This window comes from Pinus tabuliformis, chromosome X (assembly GCF_031772625.1).
Source record: "Pinus tabuliformis cultivar Carrire ecotype Pingquan chromosome X, CPIR1, whole genome shotgun sequence".
Lineage (NCBI taxonomy): Eukaryota > Viridiplantae > Streptophyta > Pinopsida > Pinales > Pinaceae > Pinus > Pinus tabuliformis.
The window spans coordinates 28,128,936-28,148,815 of NC_142308.1; the positions used below are offsets into that span (position 1 = coordinate 28,128,936).

General features: G+C 39.2%; 1 protein-coding gene across 1 annotated transcript in view; it reads left to right on the top strand.

Annotated features, from left to right (window-relative positions):
* Positions 1–19,880, top strand: part of LOC149138158 (DNA repair protein UVH3-like) — a 107,535-nt gene that overhangs the window by 46,218 nt on the left and 41,437 nt on the right. The window contains exons 2-3 of the mRNA XM_089450157.1: positions 13,235–13,429; positions 13,584–13,669. Coding sequence (XP_089306283.1) covers positions 13,235–13,429; positions 13,584–13,669 — 281 coding nt within the window. The remainder of the gene's footprint in view (positions 1–13,234; positions 13,430–13,583; positions 13,670–19,880) is intronic.

The window sequence follows — 19,880 nt, forward strand, 5'->3', positions numbered from 1 at the left end:
GTAAGGTGCAGCAAATGGACGAGATGCAGCACGATGATAGGTGAAGGAGTCACCTTGGAGGATCAGTTGAAGTAGAATGTCTTCAACTGATCTCATCGTTATAGAAGATGATCTATGCTCAGATCTAGACAAGTCAAAGTGTTGACTTCTGTTGTAAATGTACTCTCTCTCTCTCTCTCTTTCTCTGCTGAACTTTGAAGATAAAAGAAGATTTGATCAAAGGGTTTCCCCACACATTGTGGGGTTTGTCCCTGGCTTGCGCCATATCTTGTGTCCTCTTGTCTTGGCTTGTCTTCTGCATATTATATTAATGTTCTATCTGCAGTTTATCGTAATGTTGATGTGATTGCTAACTGTGAAATTTTAAATAAATTGCTCTAGCATAGAACATACCAAAAATTAACAGGAGGGCCCACCTCTTGGTGAAATATTCCAAAATCAAGTTTGCTTGTGAATTGATGGATGATCTCATCTAGGACGACAGGTCCACAATAGTAGATGACATCATTTTCTATAAAGACAGGATATATTTAGTCCACGTTGAAGGATAAAATCTTGAAGGCTACACATGACACATCGTTAACAGGATACCAAGGGTTCTTCAAAGCTTACAAACAGGTCAGTGAACAATTTTCGTACAGGGACCTCAAGGATGATGTGGTGAGGCACTTAAGGGAATGCATTACTTGTTAGTCCGAGCATACTCATCTTGCATGACTGCTACAACCCTTATCGATTTTGGAACAAAAATGGGAGAGCATCTCGATAGATTTCATCCCAAGTCTACCCAAGGCACAAGGCAAGGATTGCATATACATAGTGGTTGATAGTTTGATCATGTTCACACACTTCGCGATTCCAACTGATTATAAGGTCGCACAGGTAGCTTAATTGTTCTTCAAGGAGGTATTTAGGCTCCATGGACTACCTAAAATTATAGTTAGTGGTTGAGATGGCATATTTATGAGTGCATTTTGTCAGGAGATTTTCAATTTGTTGGGAATAGCTTTGACCCCTAGTACCAGCCATCATCCTCAAACAGATGGCCAAACATAGATTGTCAATAAATGGATTGAGGGGTGTGACAGGGCAACAAAAGCATGGATAAAAGGGTCACATCTCAGGGAGCACTGTTACAACACTACTTATCATTTGTCTACTAGGATGACCCCATTTAGGGCATTGAATGGGTATGATGCCCCATCTTTTATAGATTTGTCATTTGGAGATGATAGGGCTTCAAAAGCTAAATATTGAATACAAGAGAGCTAGGACATCCTTAAGGTCCTTAAGGAGAATATGCAGACCGCCTAGAACCAACAAAAGATGTATATGGGCCGCCACAGAACAGAGCACAACTTTGTGGTGGGAGACTTAGTTTTCCTATGGTTGCACCCATATAGACACTGTTAACTCAAGAAGAGCGGTGTAGAAAAACTAAAGCAAAGATTCTATGGATATTACAAAGTACTCCGATGGATTGGTGAAGTAGCATATGCGGTGGAGCTGGTAGAAGGAAGCAAAATTCACAATGTCTTCCATGTATCATGCCTTGAGAAGGCCGTCGGTCCTCAAGTTACTACTTCCCCTGAGCTACCCCCTTTGGACGAGGAAGGATAGTTAGAATTGATTCTAGAGGCAATCATGATAGTTTGAAAGAGAAGATTAAGGGGCAGAATGATCTCAGAATATCTCATTAGGTGGAAGGACTCGCCTGAAGAGGAGGCCACATGGGAAGGAGGATAAATTTTGTAGCACCAAAATTTGCAATTGCTTGAGGAAAAGCAATGTTGGGAAGGGGGGGCCTATAATGTCCTTTTCTAATTAAATTTCCCAAGGGAGGACGAAGTAGCCTATCCAACCTCGTAGGCTATAGTCATTTGTAAAGGGGAGAACCTGTGTTGCACGGGTACTCGCATCCGGGGGTGGGGTTCTCGAACCCGTCCCGGGTTCCCGCACCCAAGTACCGGATTCGGGTACGGGTTCTTCCCAGACGAACCCAGAAGAACCGGGTTCTTCAAAAAAAAAAATTGGGTTCTTTTCCTTTAACGGGTTCTTGGGTTCTTCGGGTGCTTGGGTTCTTGGGTTCTTCGGGTTCTTCGTGTGCTTGGGTTCTTGGGTTCTTTGGGTTCTTCGGGTTCTTCGTGTGCTTGGGTTCTTGGGTTCTTCGGGTTCTTCGGGTTGGGTTCTTTGGGTTCTTCATAAAAAACTATATTAAAAATTTAATTTTCAAATAATTTTTTTTTATTGAAATTTAAAAAATGATATGCCATAAACGAATGATATGCCATAGAATATAGAATATATGCCATAAACGAATGATATCATTTTTGGAGTCATTGATGGTCATTGGTCTGGATTGTCCTTCAGAGATGGTTGTAAGGTCTTCTGAATGTTTCTCAAGGAAATTTTCTGCCATCATTTCCAAAGATTACAGTTTCCAAAGACTGTCTTTGTTCACATGCCTTAGCATTGCTCTGTGGGCATGACGTGCTGCTCAAGGGTAATGAATCATTGTAAAAATTTATCAACAGTGATAAGTTTTTCAAAACTTATGAGCGACACAGTATTCTGAAATCATATATGATTATGATATCTCAATATTATAAAAGGAACATTATGGGTGTACAATCCCACAAGCAGAATATCATATCATATTGGCTGTAGCTTTGTGGAAATATTTAATAAGGTGATGACCATAGTTGGAAAAAAAAGGTAGCTATTTGGACATTCATGAGTCCCTTCCTACCGCAAGAGACTCTTATGATCAGTCTCTCCATTAATCTTATGCTATAAATTTATAAAAACAATTTCAAAACTTATGCCCAAGGTTTGTTAGAGTCTCAATGTAAATTATGGATCTCCTGTATTTGTGGATCTTCAATGCCTTTAATATTATATGGCATCGAAACCAGAACTAGAAAAGAGACCTCTTACTCTGTAATTTGAGCCTGCAGATTCTTGTAAATCAATTTGGAATGAATTTATGAAACATTCATTCCCGAGCCAAATAAGTTAATAACCATCAAATTATAAACTGTATATTCACACATACAGGTTCAGACATTTTCAGTCAAATAGAAAGTAGGATTGAGAGCAGCCATAAGCTGTAATCAGCTGATGCTGTTAAATGGCGAAGGGCTATTTTGGAAAATGGCTAAATTAAGTATCAAAATCTGCCAATTTCTCATAGCATTCTCATAACATCATGTTAAGATTAAAACTAGGAAAATATGCCTAAAAGAATAAGCGTGTTTTGTGGAAGGGTAAGGCTGCCACTGTTTTAACTTTTTGGGATTGCTTTACCACAGAGCACACCATGCATGGGGCAGGTGGATGATTAGACATCAAGAAAAGTCTAGACCACTATCAGGTTGAGAAGAATCTCCTATGAAAAAATTGTGTTTTTATATGGGAGAGACTAAACATGTTTAAATGATTATCATTAAAGTTTTCTTGTTTAAAGTTGAAAAAATATACAAATTCAAATTTAATATATATTATTAATTATAAATTTATAATTTATAAAATATAATTATTAAAATTTAATATTATTATATTACCCGACGAACCCACGCACCCTGTTTCCAAAAATGCCGTCCCCGTCCCCGTCCCCGTCCCCGCACCCACGTTTCCTGGCAACATAGGGGAGAACCCATTATTCGAGGTTATTGGGGTAACATTGGGTAAATTGGGGTGATTGTAGGAAAACTTGTGAAAAAACCAAATTTAGGGCAAAATGGAGGGAAACTTGTTAGCCCCTCTAATTAAAATTAGGAGGGAAGACCCAAAAGAGAATCTGTAAAAAGGAGAGAGGAGAATGATTTTTCACATCATGGTTTGTTGATATTTCTGATTTGTGAGCTGAGGCTCTTGGAGGGTTTTAAGACCCCTTATCCCTGATTGGTTTCGGTGGTGAAAGATTCCACCCTAGCCAATCCTTTCTCCTCATTCTGTTTGGCATATTTTTCTGAGGCATCATTCATTTGTTTGTGGCGATCAATGGAGAAATTCTGTGGCATGGTTTATTTAAGCAAGAAAGCGCAAATATGACATCGAAGCCTGTCCAAGGCATTTCCAAGGACAACGAGGGTCAAACCTAGGTAGCAAACAGCTCTGAAAACCCTCCCTGAGGCATGCAGCACCCTTAAAGGAGTCTTCTGTGGCAGCAAATTGATTCGAGTGAGAAAATCTTGGCAGCGGAGTTTTCCTAGGGCCCTACCTGAGGCAGTGGCCACCTTGGAGAAGCTTTTCTGTAGCAGCGAAGCATTATCTAGGGCAGCGAAACCATATTGAGGCAGTGACCCACTTGAAGGTGTCTATTCTGTGACAGTGAGGGTTGTTTAAGCCCTACTGGGCTAAGGGCTTTCCTGGGAGGTTCCTCACTGGCAGCGGCACATCTTGAGACAGATCAAAGGACGTGAGAACATACCTGGGTCAACAATCTGCCTGAGTTTGTGACAGCAACCCTTCCTGTGGTCTGGTTGGGAAAGCAAGGGCTGTTTAAGGCAGCATAGGGTTGATTCGAGAGCAGCGGCATCACCTCTGTGTGGGTCTGTGGCAGTAGGACAATTCTGAGGTGTGTTTGTACTTTGTAGCACCAGAACACCTCTGTGTTATGGACTGTGGCGATAAAGTCTAGTTAGTTGAACAGAGGCAGCAATTACTGAGGCTGGTTGCAAGGTCAGCCTAAGAGTAATAGGTTAATAGGGTTTTCTGATAATTTGGCAATTGCTGTGTATCTAAACTGTAGTGTGAAATTTGGAAGGACTGTGGGTTTAAAACCCAGAATGTACTGTTGGATTGGTTTCATGTAAATAAGTTGTTGGTGAATTAAATGCCGTCTACACTGTTTATTGTATTCAATATGGTTCATTTATTTGCAAAAATTGAAGGAACACTGATACTAGTTAAAATAGAAATCTGTCATGTTCTCTTTTCAACACTACGGGAAAATTTTCCCTAAGAGATACTACACGCTACCAGACTCCCCATAACTAACTATCCACATAAGTAGTAATAAGATTATCTGTCGGTCATATCACTTACATTCAATTTGACATGTAACATATATTTGAGTGTTGTATTACTCCAACATGTTTAGGTTCGGAATTCTGTCTAGATTTTCGTAGTCATTTTGCCTTTTCATCTTCATGACTCAACTTAACATAGATTATAATAACATTGGTTATGGCAGTGCTTTCTTCTGTTTTAGCTACTTCCATATTTTTTTCCTGTGATTTTGTTGGGCTTGGGTACTGTTTTGTTTGAATTTAAGTTTGTATTTTACTTTGGATATTGTGATCAGCTCCATCAGAGCTACCAGATATGGATCATTATTTTCAAAAAGGCATGGATCGTTATCCTCATCCATTTGAAGGGTCTAGCTTTGTGTTTCCTTTCTTTGTCAAAATTTGAGATCCCTCGGATTTTTACACTTGCAGCCTGTAGTAAGTTGAATAATGAATTCTTAAGAAGGCAAAATAGAGAATTTCATACTAATATTTGCAATCATGATCGTGTGTTGTCTTTAATTAATCGGGTGGTCTAGTTACTATTGTTGGGCGTTTAAGAATGTCATTATTTTAGTTGTAGGCCTAAGATGCTAAAACTGAGGTTTTTGTGATTGCCATGATTTGAGTTGTTGTTTCTGTCTTCTTTTCTAATGTGTGCTAGTTACAATGAAGTGTAGTGTAAACGTTGTTAAACAATTGCCCATTTTAGGTAAACATTAGTGGTAGATGAGCTGCCATTGAGCTGTAAGAATCAGTGTTGCGAACATCATGATCAGGATTAAATTGGCGAGGGTCCGAAATCAGAAAAAATTAGGAAAAATCGGCAAATACAAAAATATTATTTTTTTTTCAAAATTTTTAATATCTAAAGCATCCACAATATAAAATAAATGCATTGACACATAAATATGATAAAAGAACTAATATGTAAGATGTGTAATATCATTTTTAGTGCTACATCACACATAACAATGAATCATGTCCTGAATCGGTGAATACCAAGTCTTGAGTCCCGACTCAGCCTCAAAATATCAACAAAAAATATAATAATGTATCTCATATCATGAGTCACAATGTCATATACAATGAAATGAAGCAAATAACTAATACTACTGATTACCTCTGCCCCTCTTATGAGAAAATGCAACAACTTTCCCACTAGATGTAGATGGCGGTGGAGCTGGCAGTGGACTCTGTTGTGCTCTAGACGCTGAAGAACTAGGAGGTATAGGAGGTAGACCACATCCTTTGCTGGTGACAGGGGTAGGTGGTGTCACCTCCTCCTCCTCTACCCCCTCCATTACTTCTAACCAATTAGGGGTGGACTCCATGATAGGCTTCTCGGCCTCAACCCTCCATGCAGTAGTGGTGTCAATCCCATCCAATGAGATGGCCTCCACATTAGGTGTCCTCTCAAGTTGCCTCACCCACAATCGAAGATTGTAGACGTAGACCATGTCATTAAGTTGCTGGGACTCCAAGCTGTACAAGGGTCATAAGTTAATAAATTATAAATAATAAAATAATAATTATAAAAAATATTATTTAATGAACTCAAAAAATTAATTGGAAATTTGGAATATTTTAACCTGTTGTGCTTCTTGATGTTTTTATTTAAATACACTCCAGTGGCGCTCACATCTTGAGGAGCTACATGTTTGGCTAAGCACTCAGATGGCAAGCTTTCGGAGATTGGGTACTCTGCCACCATAGCTTCTCCACCATGCATCTATAACAAATAAGATAAACATAAGAAAACAAATAAAATTTGAAAGTTGAAGCAAAGTATGAACTTGAAGAGACAATGAAATTTGAAACAAACTAAAGCTTATCTAGCATTTTAGTCTTCCTATCTACAACAACCATGTCAAAGCTAAATGTGCCACCTGCCATCATGTATATCTCCATTTCTTTGGAGATTTCTGCACATTCTGCTAGAGATGACACCATCCTTTGAACATAAGTGAGGAATCCATCCATGTCTTCAGCATCAAATAAGAAATTACAGGAGTAAGAAAATGCGGTGTTCAAGTAGATCCATGCAGCATGAATGGGACGATGGAGTGTATTATTCCATCGCTCATCAATCACTTCCCATAGGAGTTGTTGTTTCTCAAACCCCTCATCCCCTTATCATCATAGTAGGTCCGAATAGATTCTTTGGCTCTATCCATGGCCTCATACAAGTACCTCATTGTGGGCTTGTCTCCATCAACTAATCAAAAAACCTTTACCAACAGTTCAATAATGCTACACACCTCCTGCTCTCCCGCCTAGAAGCTTTCCTGGCATGAAACTAACCTACGTATGGCCTCTCCCTCTGGTTTGCGGCTAAATGCCAAAGCACGCCACTCCTTTAAAAGAAACATTCTCTTCACACCCCACATAGAATTCAAGAGGGATTAAAGAGATATGAAACTGGTGGCAAATCGCGTAATGGAGGGGTGCACCAACTCCTTGTTGTTGGTGAATGTTTTCGTCAAATGAAGCACAGATGCATGAATCATGATTATATATAAATTTTGTAATGCTTTTTGATGACTCAACAATATCCTTGACAAAAGGAATTTTTCCTATGTCCTCCAACATCAAATCAATGTACACAAGGTGTCCAAAATAAGGTAGGATGTCTCTCCATAAGCATCTTGCCAGCAACAACTTAATTTGCAACATTGTCCGTTATGACTTGGACAACATGTTGTGGACCCATCTCCTTAATGAACACATCCAACAAATCACATAATAATCGTGCATCTTTGATATGTGCAGATGCATCAACATATTTCATAAATGTTGCCCCCTTGGGACAATTAACCAAGAAGCTATGAAACCGGATTCATCCCCCAGGCCCTACGTGATCTGAATGGCGAATCGAACACAATTCAGACAGATTCGTGTCCGAAAATCGGGACATGTTGTGTCCGATTAGGACACTTCAAATCTGGAACGTGTCCCGATTTTCAGACACAAGTCTGGAAATCAAGAACGCACACGGCATTATAAAGGCGTATTTCTCCATTCTATTTGCACATTCACTTGTTTAGTTTGTTGTGGGTTTGTTGTGGGTGTATGGGAGCAAGGAGAAAAGGGTGTGGGAGCATTTTCAAGGAGATTCAAGCAACATGTAAGTGCTAGAGCCTGTCAGATTTGATGATGGTGATACTATAGAGGGGTCATCCTCCACACCAGCGGATGTAGAGATGACTTTGGATACAGAGGATGAGGATGCAACAGAGGAGAGCAGTGGTGACCATGATGATGAGGAGAGTGATGCTGATTTTGATGATGACTGTGAGGATTGATGACTGTGAGGATTGATGACTCATGAGTCATGAGCTACCTACTGCCTTGAGGCTTGTAGTTATAGTTGTTTTGTATTTGCTATTTCTATTTGCCATTGGCATTGCACTACCTATGTAAACAGTAACACATTTTGATTTTGATGACTTAATGAGAAAACTACAATATATTTATCTTATTATCTTGTCTTTCTCCTATTGGATCATTGATGAATTGAATATGTATTATAAATTTATAATTTCATTTATCATTTATGTCACAATTGTATTTGTAATTTTGAATGCATAATGTTACTTGGTAAAACTTACATCTAGATGAAGATCTATGTTTGAATCAATGAATTTATATCATGAATGAGAATTTGTGTAAGAAATATCTAATTTTTAATATATATATATATTTTTACATACACACACACATAGACATATATATATATATATATTTAATAAAATAATATATAATGTATTCGAATGTGTCTTGTTCCGGGGGGTCAATGTGTCCGTATCCGAATCCTGAATCCCCGTGTCAGGTGACTTAGCCAAGAAGTTAATAAGGCTTCTACCCTTTTGATCGGTCCAACCATCTGACATCACAGTGCATCTTGTGTGTGCCCACGATGCCCTAAAATCCTCCAATCTCTTAGTGCAGTCAACCTTTTCATTTTGAAGAATGTGCTGTCTAAAGTCATCATAAGAAGAGACTTTGTATCATGGGCCAACAATAGCAATAACATCAATTGCGGGCTGGAAAAATGGATTGTTGTAATATTCCTAATGGAAGATTTGCAGCGATAACAAAGGCAAGTAATAATATTCACAATAAAATTTTATTTCAGTAAGGAACATATGAACAGAAATCATCAACACCCAAATCGACTTATTTTTCATTAATAAATAAACTGGAGTACAATAAAAGTTGGATGAGGTGCACCTGGGCTTGCACAAGGCAAGCTACAAGCCTCAGGTGATCAATACAAAGTGCCCAGCTGCTGTGAATTTGCTGCTCCCAGAAAACTGCGCTGTCCCCTCAAAACTGCATTGCTGGCTGACTTCAAGTTCTGATTTACCCCTCAAAACAACCCAAAAATTTCTGCAACTTTTGGAATCTGCAAAAACCCAGAAAAACCCAGCAAAACCCAAAAAGGGTTTTCCCTGGTTTTGACGTGCCAAATTCGACCCCTTGGGGATTGGCCTAGTTTTTCTACACTGCTGGCTGACTTGGCCCCTCAAAACTGCCCAGAAAATTCTGTAAATTTAGGGCTGTGATCCTTGTCAAAAACCCAGAAAAACCCAAAAAGGGTTTGCTCTGGTTTTGACCCTCCAAATTCAACCCCTTGGGGATTGGCCCTCCTCCAATACTGTAACTCACTGCCTGTAATTGGAACTGCTGTAACTTGCTGCCAAAAAGTTAGGAAACCTCCCCAAATCGAACTCCCAACAATTTCCCCACAACCCATCTCCCCAATCCTCCTGTTAAGCCTCCTTCCAAGTGACCCTCATTAGTGACTGCGTAGTCCTAAGTGAGGATGACGTAGACCCTTTGACCAATAGCTCAACTTGGGTATTTGACTGGTCTTCTTGCTCTAATCTCTCATCTCCTACGTGGAAACTCGATGTGAACACCTCCAACAACCTTCCCAACTGAATTCCCTGACTCCCCTGCTCCACCAAACACGTAGTCTCTCCCACTGCGTCCCCAGTTGCTCACAAATTGCGTCCTTGCTTGCCATGGCAACGTACTCCACTGCTGGGTGATCTTCTCTTTGTCTCCAATTGGAAAGAAAGCCCTCCTAGGGTGGCAGTCGAAGTCCACCGAAGAGAGAGATGAGCTTCACTCCTTGGGAAGCTCCTGCGTTGAACAACACTCGTAGCTTTAGCTAAATAGCCAAAGCAACAATGAAATTCTCAAACCATCAAAAGGCCGCAAATTCCGCTCACTTCCTAATATTTATTCTTGCTCCCTTGGGCCCCACGTGGGTCCCATCAAATATTTCGATCCCCCAATTAGGAAGCTCGAGCTGCCTCCAAGGGGTGCGTATTTTGGGTGGGTGAGTGGACCCACAATCCACTAAAAGGCACATCAACCCCCTTTCTCCTAAGTTCTTCCACCAAAATTGCATTAAGCTAAAAATAACAAAATTGCCAAAAATGGTTTCTCCTCACCTTGGGAAAAAATTATACGAAGGGAGATTACAATTGTTCCTTGCAACGCTGAAAGGAATATCACTCCAAAGAAGAAACTTGCCCAACAACTTGTCAACTTCTTCTTTCTCCCTTTTTTAATAACTGAAGAGATAGATGGTTGTGAACCAGGTGTGGTTCTAGGAACAAAAAATGATGAGGTAGCTACAGGGTTGGTTGTAGATGCTGATGGTGAAGTAGAACCAGTACCACTCTCATGTTCACCTCCCAATCTTGACACTCTACTCCCTGCTAGTTGACTCTTCAGAGCTGACTTGGACAATTTGGTTTTCTCTATTTCTTCCAATGATCTGAGGGCTCTTTGAATGATTTCTGGATTTGTATTTGTGCAAGGCCCTACCTCATGTCCAGGAACTTGTGCAAGGTGATACTTCAATCTGTATACCCCCCCTGTCATATGATGCCCACATAACTTGCAAGTCAAATTTGATCTGTCAAACCCTCCATCAGGTTCACCAAATTCCCACAAAGGGTCCAATTTCCTTGGCATGTTTGTAACTTTGTTAAATTCTTGAGTTTTAATGTAAGATGAAGTTTGAAATTTGACCTTAGGGCACACGAAGAATTGCAAGTTAAAAAAATAAAAATTAAATTTACATACAACATTTTGAATTTTTGACAAAAAAAAACCCTCAACTCAATGCAACAATAATAGCAAAAAATACACATTCAAACCCAAACAAAAATGGTGGAAAAAAACTAGGGCTCAAGAATAAATTAAACAAATAATTCTAACAATCAAGTTTTTGCATTTTTGACCAAAATGAACCCTTTCCACTAAATGCAACAAAAATGAAAAAAAAACACAATCAAATTCAAACAAAAATCATGGAAAATAAATGGGTGATAGAAACCCAAGGAAAAACAAGAAAAAAACAAAAAAAAGCCAAATTTGATGCCCGTACTTGAAAATCACGCTTTGCTGAAAAACTTCGTCCAAACTTGATTTTTTTTGCTTGGGATGCTAAATTCCTCAAGTTTTCTTCTCTTTTCCCCTTGTAGATGTGTTCTCCTCGTCCTTAGCTCTCACTCTTTCCCTTCGTCTGAAAAAAAATGAGCCAAAAAAAAAAAACCAAAAATCGCTTTTAAAACTCGCTGTTCTGCGGCCCTGCGATTTTTAATGATCGGATCACAAAAATCACAAATTTTTGACGATTTTTTGAAAATAAAAAAAATCGCCGAAAAAATCAGCGATTAAATCGTTTTGGCAAAATAAAAAAAATCGCAATTTAATCGCGATGTTCACATCACTGGTAAGAATATCATTAGAAATTACATCTGACCATTGCATAGATAGTTAATGAATATAGCTTTCTTCCTAAAACTTGGGTTCTTTTTTTCTTTCAAGAAGCATTTACAGTACAGGAGGCATATGCAAACTCTTGGGAAACTTCTCAGGAATGTTTCCTAGGAGTTTAATATATGAAAAGCATGGGAAGCATTTCCCAGATGTTTTCTGTGGATGCAAGTATGGAAATGTGGTTTCCATATTTTTCTTGGAAGTGATTCTTATAAACATGCCCCAAGGGGCTGTACTGATTATTATGGACTTCCTTCAGCTTAGATATCCCCGGTTCTGAGGGTTATCTGTTTTTCCAAAATCACTTGGGGTTTGCATCAGCTCTCATCCCTTTGTATAACAGTGTGCCATATAGGTGGGTTAGACCTCAATGAGAATGGAACCCTGGTGAACAGCTTATGGCTGCATAACCTTACTAGTGAATCAATGGCAATAGGAATTTTATTCCTGTAAAATTTGGGTGAGTGGTGCGTTTGAGTTTAGAAATTTAAAAAAGGAAACATCCAATAAAACTATAAAAAAAGAGAAGTTAATTCTTGTCTAAGTTCCTGGCCATACATCAGTGCAGTGTATGCATGATGCACACTATGCATAAATCCATACATTGAAATGCCTTTCCTGACTTTGAACTTTGAAGTGCTGTTTCTAAAACCTGTACCATTTCCAAATCTTGAAACTGTTTTTGAGCCTGAGGTGACATAGCTATATCCCATGATGATTTATCCCGACAATGAAACAAAACATTGTGTTCTTGGCCATTTGAGAAAATATTAGATATGGTATGATTTCATTTGTTGTCAATAATTTAAAATGCCCCCATCTATGCCTTTAAGAGATGCAGTGATCATAAACTATGGAAATGAAAATATAGATTACGTATGAGAAGATAAAAGCATCTTGAAAGTTTTATTCTAGGGTGGCTTGTACCATTCTTTGGTGCAGTGCTTGCACATGGAGGCACCTGGCATGTCATTAAATTTCAAAAGCTTCTTAATATTCTCAGACTGGGGTGAACATTCAAGTTAATTATGTGGGGGTATAATACATAATTTGTATAGCACTATGTGACTATTTTTGTGAAGACAGTGGGTGACACCGAAAGTAATTCTTTTCCCAGAAATTCGGAGGTATTACTTGCATATAGTAACCAAGTATGGATTATGCCATATTACATGCAATATTCCAATTTGTAGTTCATTGTGATTTCCTTTTTCAGCAAACCCATTTAACTCTGGATGCTGTGTGTTTGATATTGCTGAGACTTATAAACTACAGTACATGCTGTTTAATTTTGTTCAACTAAAAACAGCTTTACCATTAGAGATGAGAAGATACTTCCTTGTTTGTTGAGAGCTGTTACTACTAGTTTATCAGTTTTGACATGCAGAGTCTCTGTTATGGATGCACATTTACAACAGGAACTCCTTCAAATCTTTGCCTTGCCATATATCATTGCTCCAATGGAAGCAGAAGCCCAATGTGCATTTATGGAACTTGTCCACTTAGTTGATGGGGTTGTCACTGATGACTGCGATGCATTCTTATTTGGGGCTGGTACTGTGTACAAGAATATTTTTGATGAGCGGAAGTATGTTGAAACTTACCTTATGAAGGTGTGCAATACTTTCCTATTGGGTCCTTCTCAGTTCTTTTTACAAGTTTGGAATAGGGAATATATGTTTTGTTATCATGTTCAGCATGCTCTCCAGTTTATCAAATCAGACACCTCAAAGTGTATACATGTTTATGACCAACAGTTGTTTGTAGGATGTCGAGGAGGAGCTTGGTTTGACCAGGGAAAACCTAGTCCGCATGGCTTTGCTCCTTGGAAGTGACTATACTGAAGGTATCAGGTAAAATTTGAATTCTCTTGGTATTTCCAGTTTAGGCTTTCAAATGTAATGCGTTCCTCTTATTTAGGAGGACCAAGGTGCTCTTGCCAGTTTTCCATATCTTGAACTTCACAACTTTTAGAGCTTTATATTTTTGTATCCTTCCCAAGGATCACCAAGAAAAAAACTCAACAAAGAATGAGATAATGCTAAAACTTAATGCTTTGGATATTAAGGCAAAAATCAAATAATAGAATTATTAAGGGAAATGCCTAAGATGGATCAGAAAGGTCTATATTAAACGAATGCTAAAACTCAACGCTTTGGATATTAGGGAAAAAAGCAAAGAATAAAATTATTAAGGTCAATGCCTAAGATGAATCAGAAAGGTCTTATTTAAACTAGCTACTAAACATCTATAGAAAATAAAATATAGTATGCAGCCCATGATGGTTTGGTCCTGTTACCGACCAATATTGGGCAACCCCTAGGAGAATTTTTTTCTCCCCAATGGTCAGTGAATCAGCAGCCATATGATGATCCACGGACAGATTTACTTTCAAGCTCTCCACCAATGCTCTGGTTAGTGCTCTCTCCCATCTAACATATTTCTCGAGGGAAGGTGGGTCATTTATCAGAAGGTATACTAACCATTTATGTAATCATGTGTTTTCATTTAATGTTTGCGACATACTAATATGAATCACACGCCAAGCTGGATGATTTATCGCTTTCAATTGTACCCTTGTTCCCATGCTTCACTTTTGAGATTATCCTTATCCTTTGTCCCTTGTCTTAATGTGACCTCCCATGCAGCCCTTCTCTTCCATTGTTAGGAGGGGCACTAATAGGAGGCACTAATTGATATAGCATGCCCAAGGTAATCCATACTTGTCACCTTCCATGTTTTCCTTATACTCACCGCAATTCGTTGGGTTGATTGTCATTGGCACTAACACATTATATCCTCATATTTGAGTTAGGGCCCAGAAATTTGCTCTAGCAGTTTGATGCAGATCAAAGAAAGATAAAAGCATATGAAGCTACAAAAGAAAAAAAATGAAAAATGCAAAAGATGGTTGGGACATAAGCATATGGGCAAAAGTATAGGATGAGATCTACACCCTTCATTAGCCATCACCTAGTTCCTAAGCATTTCATGCTTTATCTAAATAAAGGATTTATGAATGCCCCGACCATCATGAGCGATAAACTACTACATCTTTAAGGGCTATTGAAAAGGCATAAAGCAAGTTGGGTCACCTAAGCTATGCAAGAAATGGAGAAATCATTGAAGTAAAAGGTGCACCAAAGTGGTGGACAAAGCAGGCCGAGGTAACTCATGCCATGGCAATTGCTTCCTCTTCTCATCATTATACTCAAGATGTTGGACCTCCTTTCGCTGATACCATGGCCATGGCCATCCTCCTTGAAGCTTTTCCCATTCCATGACTGCATGTATTTATGGATTGGCAGACTTACTTGTAAAATGTCTTTCCCCTTGGGGGTTGGAAGAACCTAATAGGGCTAATTGCATAATCATCCTTAACATGAGTGTGGTAACTTTCCTACAAATGATGAGCTAGAAAGACATTTGAAGGCAAGGTTTGTGTGAAGTATTTTTGTGCCCCTAACATTGAATATGGTCCACTATGATACTTTAATGATTTTTGTCCCTAATGATGTTGATCTCACTTGATATTGAGGGTATGTTTCAAGTGGTTCATCACACATGCAACAAAGATCCCTTGAGGTATGGCTTGACACCTTTCCAACATAGTGAAAAATACGTCAAGCCCAACTTTGAGAGCACATATGACTCTATGACCCAAACATTGCCCTCCTGAGAGGAGCATTGGGCTTTGAGGAGTATCCACATGGTTGTATACCCCTTAAAACACCTCTAGATGCTAAAATGCTCACCCAAGAAGCCAAGGCGTTGGCTTGATTGATGATGTGCCCAGATGGACCCAAGATGGCCGTGTACTTGTTTGATGTATGTTGTCTTGTTCCAGAGTCTAGATGATGGTAAAGATCACTTGATATGGCAAACACACCCAATGCTGATGCGGATACTTGATCCTATTTTTGCCACGTCACCCAAGCATGCCATAGAAGGGTGACATGAACTTTCTTGATGATGATGTCTTGGTGGAGGAGATGTTAGTTGGAGATGTCCCTTGGAGTGATGAGCACTCTTGGACCCTCTTTGTCACTTGCTTGATGGAGATACCTATTTTTGGAGGTTGATGTCATGTTGGAAATCCTATCCCACACGTGTATGAAAAATTCATCTATTGCAGTAACTGGAAATTATTCTTCTAATTGTAAATTTCATTATGCAGTTTATTTGCTACGACAAACAATGAATAAATCACTACTGCAATTTTCACCATAAAAATACTACGGAAAATAAAATACTGGAAACTGAGAAATTCTAGCGCACAAAAATTTAACACAGTTGATTTTGGAAAATTGTGCATAGAAAAACCTAATGTGGGAAAACCAGTGCAGTGAACAAGGGTTTTATTATTATTCTTCAGCAACAAATTTGAGTACAATAATTTAGATGCTCCAATGGCGTTCTAATTTGAGAAAAACACTGGCAAAATTATTGTGAGAATTTTCTCTCACCCCACAGTTAATTTCTATCCCAGAACTGCCTCCCCAACCACACGAAGATCCTTCTGTGTGAAACTCTGCGCAGTGCTTTTGCAGACCCTCTGGGAATTTCACACTCCCTCTCACTGCCTCTCCTGGCACTGGAATACTTCCTATGGAAATGTTGCTGACCTTTTTTGCTACCTGCCACTCACTCTCTGGCTCTATCTTCTCTACTTAGTCTCTGCTACTGAGAAAACCAAACTGCATGGGCAACTGAGTATCTACACTGGTGTGTTCTCCATCACCACATCGATCGCTTCTTATATCTTCTTGTTGGGACTCCAACGACCAAGATTAAATCTTAATCGATGGCTCAGATCATTTCCGGATCGATCTGTGTGAGTTTCTAGAGAATTCTCACCTTGACTTAATTATTTCTTATTAATTAACCAGTTTTCCTAAGTTTAGACTTAGGAAACATTAAAAAATAGACTAATAATCTAATTAAGTCATCTCTAGGTGGAATTTCCAAAAACGATTTTTGGGTTTTGGAAATCTCATGCATTCTAGTCTCTCCACCAAATTTTGTGGCTAGAACACATCCGATGCTACGAAAGCTAACACTTCCTCTTAGTGAGCACTGTGTTCTCTCTAGTGTTGCACATCCTGCCCAATGTTCCATGAAGCGGGGATGTTTTTTGGAAGCGGGAACATGAAAGCATCATTTCTCAAAAATCTAGGAAGTGAAGCGTCCACTATATATATACAATGTTCCACCAAGGTTCCAGGACGAGGGGGCGAGGGAGCAAGGATACGCGGGAGCAACCTATGCAAAAGCTCCCCACCAATTTTTAGGAAATGTGGGGGGGCGTCAGGGTCTTAAAAACTTATAAATATAAAATATAATTTATTAATTGAGTCCACTATGACAATTGGGTTTGAATTGAAAAGCTGCAAAGCATGATCATTGATATGAATATCATTATCTAATATCATATAAATTTAAAATTCTAATTTATAATCATACATCATACGTTATGATTAAAGTTTAAACTTTAAACCATATTGATGTTCCACTTCCTACTATGAACATTGAAAACTGAACAGTGAATATTGACATAAAATTATAAAAGTCAAGTCTGATACTGTGATACATCATACATCAAGAGTCAAAATTTTATAGAATTATAAAAGATTAAAATCAAGTCTGATACATCAAGAGTCAAAATTTTATAGAGTCAGAATAACATAAGAACATCAACATATCAAAAGATAAACGAGCATAATTTTGCTCAAGCCTCAAGGTAATGCCCCGCTAGTCTCTGCATCTAGCTGCTGCATGAATAAATTAGGATCAACCATATCACCATCTGAATCTAAATCACTAGCAATCTCAAACATGCTAAGTGGCACACCAACCAACCCCATCTGTCTCTCATCAAGTCTCTCCTCTATATCTACCTGTGCATCATCCTCCGGATCAACATCCCATAGTATTGTTGGTCCCTTCAAATACTCAGGTGTCTTCATATGCTCAAGACGTAGGGCACTGTGCACAGCAACTAACTTCTCCGCTCTTTTAGAGGTAAGCTTGTTCCTCTTGATAGAGTGGATGAAGCTATATGTGGACCAATTCCTCTCTACTATAGAGGAACTAGCAATCTGAGACAACAAACGCATAGCTAGATCTTTGAGCTTTGGAGCACCATCCCCGTGCATCCTCCACCAACCAATTGGGTCATCTTGGGCTAGATCTATGTGATATGCCCGAGCACCACGTGTGTTGAAGGGGCCACTAAGAGATGCAAACTGAACAAACTATCTTCGAAATCTTAACCCCTCCTCCTCACTATACATCTTTGCAATTGCATCTAGGAAGCCATTCTTTACCTTTGGATCATCAATAGGAGGCACCCTCCCAGGTCTCTGAACATACGATTTTGGGTTTAATGCATATGCTGCCATGTGCAAAGGTGTGTTCATGCGATCCCACCTACGCTGAATGATGGGTCGAATCTAGGAAGTATAGAACTCTAATGAGGGCTCCCTCTGTTGAATGGCTACCTTCACACGACCCAACATGCTATCAAAGGTCTCATAGATTTCTCCAAGACTAGGAGCATTTGAATCAGTGTAACGAATGACCTCCACAGTAGGGCCCAAGAATGACACCAAATAAGAAAAATCTGTCCACTAATCATTGTCCAACACCTGAAGCCTGACCTTCTTCCCAGTGTCTGTCTTTGATTCTGACCACCTTCCCGACTCTGAACTCACAACCAAGGATTGTAGAGGTGCTTGTACCTCTATCATCCTCTCTAATAAGAGAAAATAGCTAGCATATCTAGTATCAGTGGGCTTGAGGAATTCCTTCCTCGTGTGAGCCCTATACATAGTCAAGGAGGTGTGGTGGTTGCAAATAAACATCTGCACATCTCTTGCCGCTGACACCAAGTCTGATATCCACTGAATCTTGCCAATGTCCTTCAGTGCATTATTGAGTGCATGCACACAACAAGGAGTCCAAAAAATATGTTAATACCTGTTTTGAATCAATAACCCAGCTGATCTACAAACTGCTGCTGCATCTGTCACAATCTGCACCACACTATTAGGCCCAACATCCTCTATAGCTTCTCGAAGAAGTTCAAATAGGAAAGATGCATCCTTGCGCTTTCCAGAACAGTCAACAGCTTTAAGAAAGAATGGACCTTCTGAAGATGTCACTATGATGTTGATTAGTGGGCGTTTTTGGATGTCAGTCCATCCATCCATAACAATAGAGCAACCAAACCTCAACCATGTTTGTCTCATTCTCTCTTTCTGCACATTAATTTTGGACACTTGTCTATTTAAAATTGTTGTTCGTAGTTTATGTTCTTTGGGTGGTACATATGAAGGCCTTACTTTTGCAATTGCTTGGACCATTTCCTTGTAATGAGGAGAACGAGCAACATGGAAGAGAATTCCATTGGCAAAAAGAAATTTGCCAATTGCATCATCTGTGTCATCTCAATCTAGAATGTTGTACATCCCAGACACTGTACCACCCATTGCACAAGAATGAGATGCACCAGTAGAAACCTTTGTCTTTTTTGATGAAGCACTGGATGGAGGAATATTTGTGGATGGATCAACATATCTGCTAGAAAACAATCCTTTTCTAGTGGTTGCCTTTTCTAGCCTCCAAAGTTGCTCTCTTTGAGCTGAATTCAGGTTCTTTGAGGGACACATATTGACTCCTTTACCTGTAATAGCCAAAATGTGTTGCTTCACCCTGGTATAGCTGCCAACAAAGTGATGCCCACAAATATTGCAGACCCAATCACGTGAGCCACCACCAACTTTTGGATTCTTTTTCGGCAGTCTAGTTGCATAGATTAGAAGTGGTTTTAGAGGATTAAATGTCCCCTTTGCAAATTTTTCCAGCTCTCTTGGTGGGCCTCTAGAATCTACACCATGCCTATTCTGGTATCTTGTCCCCTTGTGATCGCTTTCAACTTCTTCTTGTGCATCTTGTGGTTCACTACCACTATAGCTACTATCACTATTCTCACTGTTCCCAGAAGAAGTTTGACTCTGACTCATAGTTGTAAGTTGTAAGTTGTAACTTTGTAAGTTGAATGAC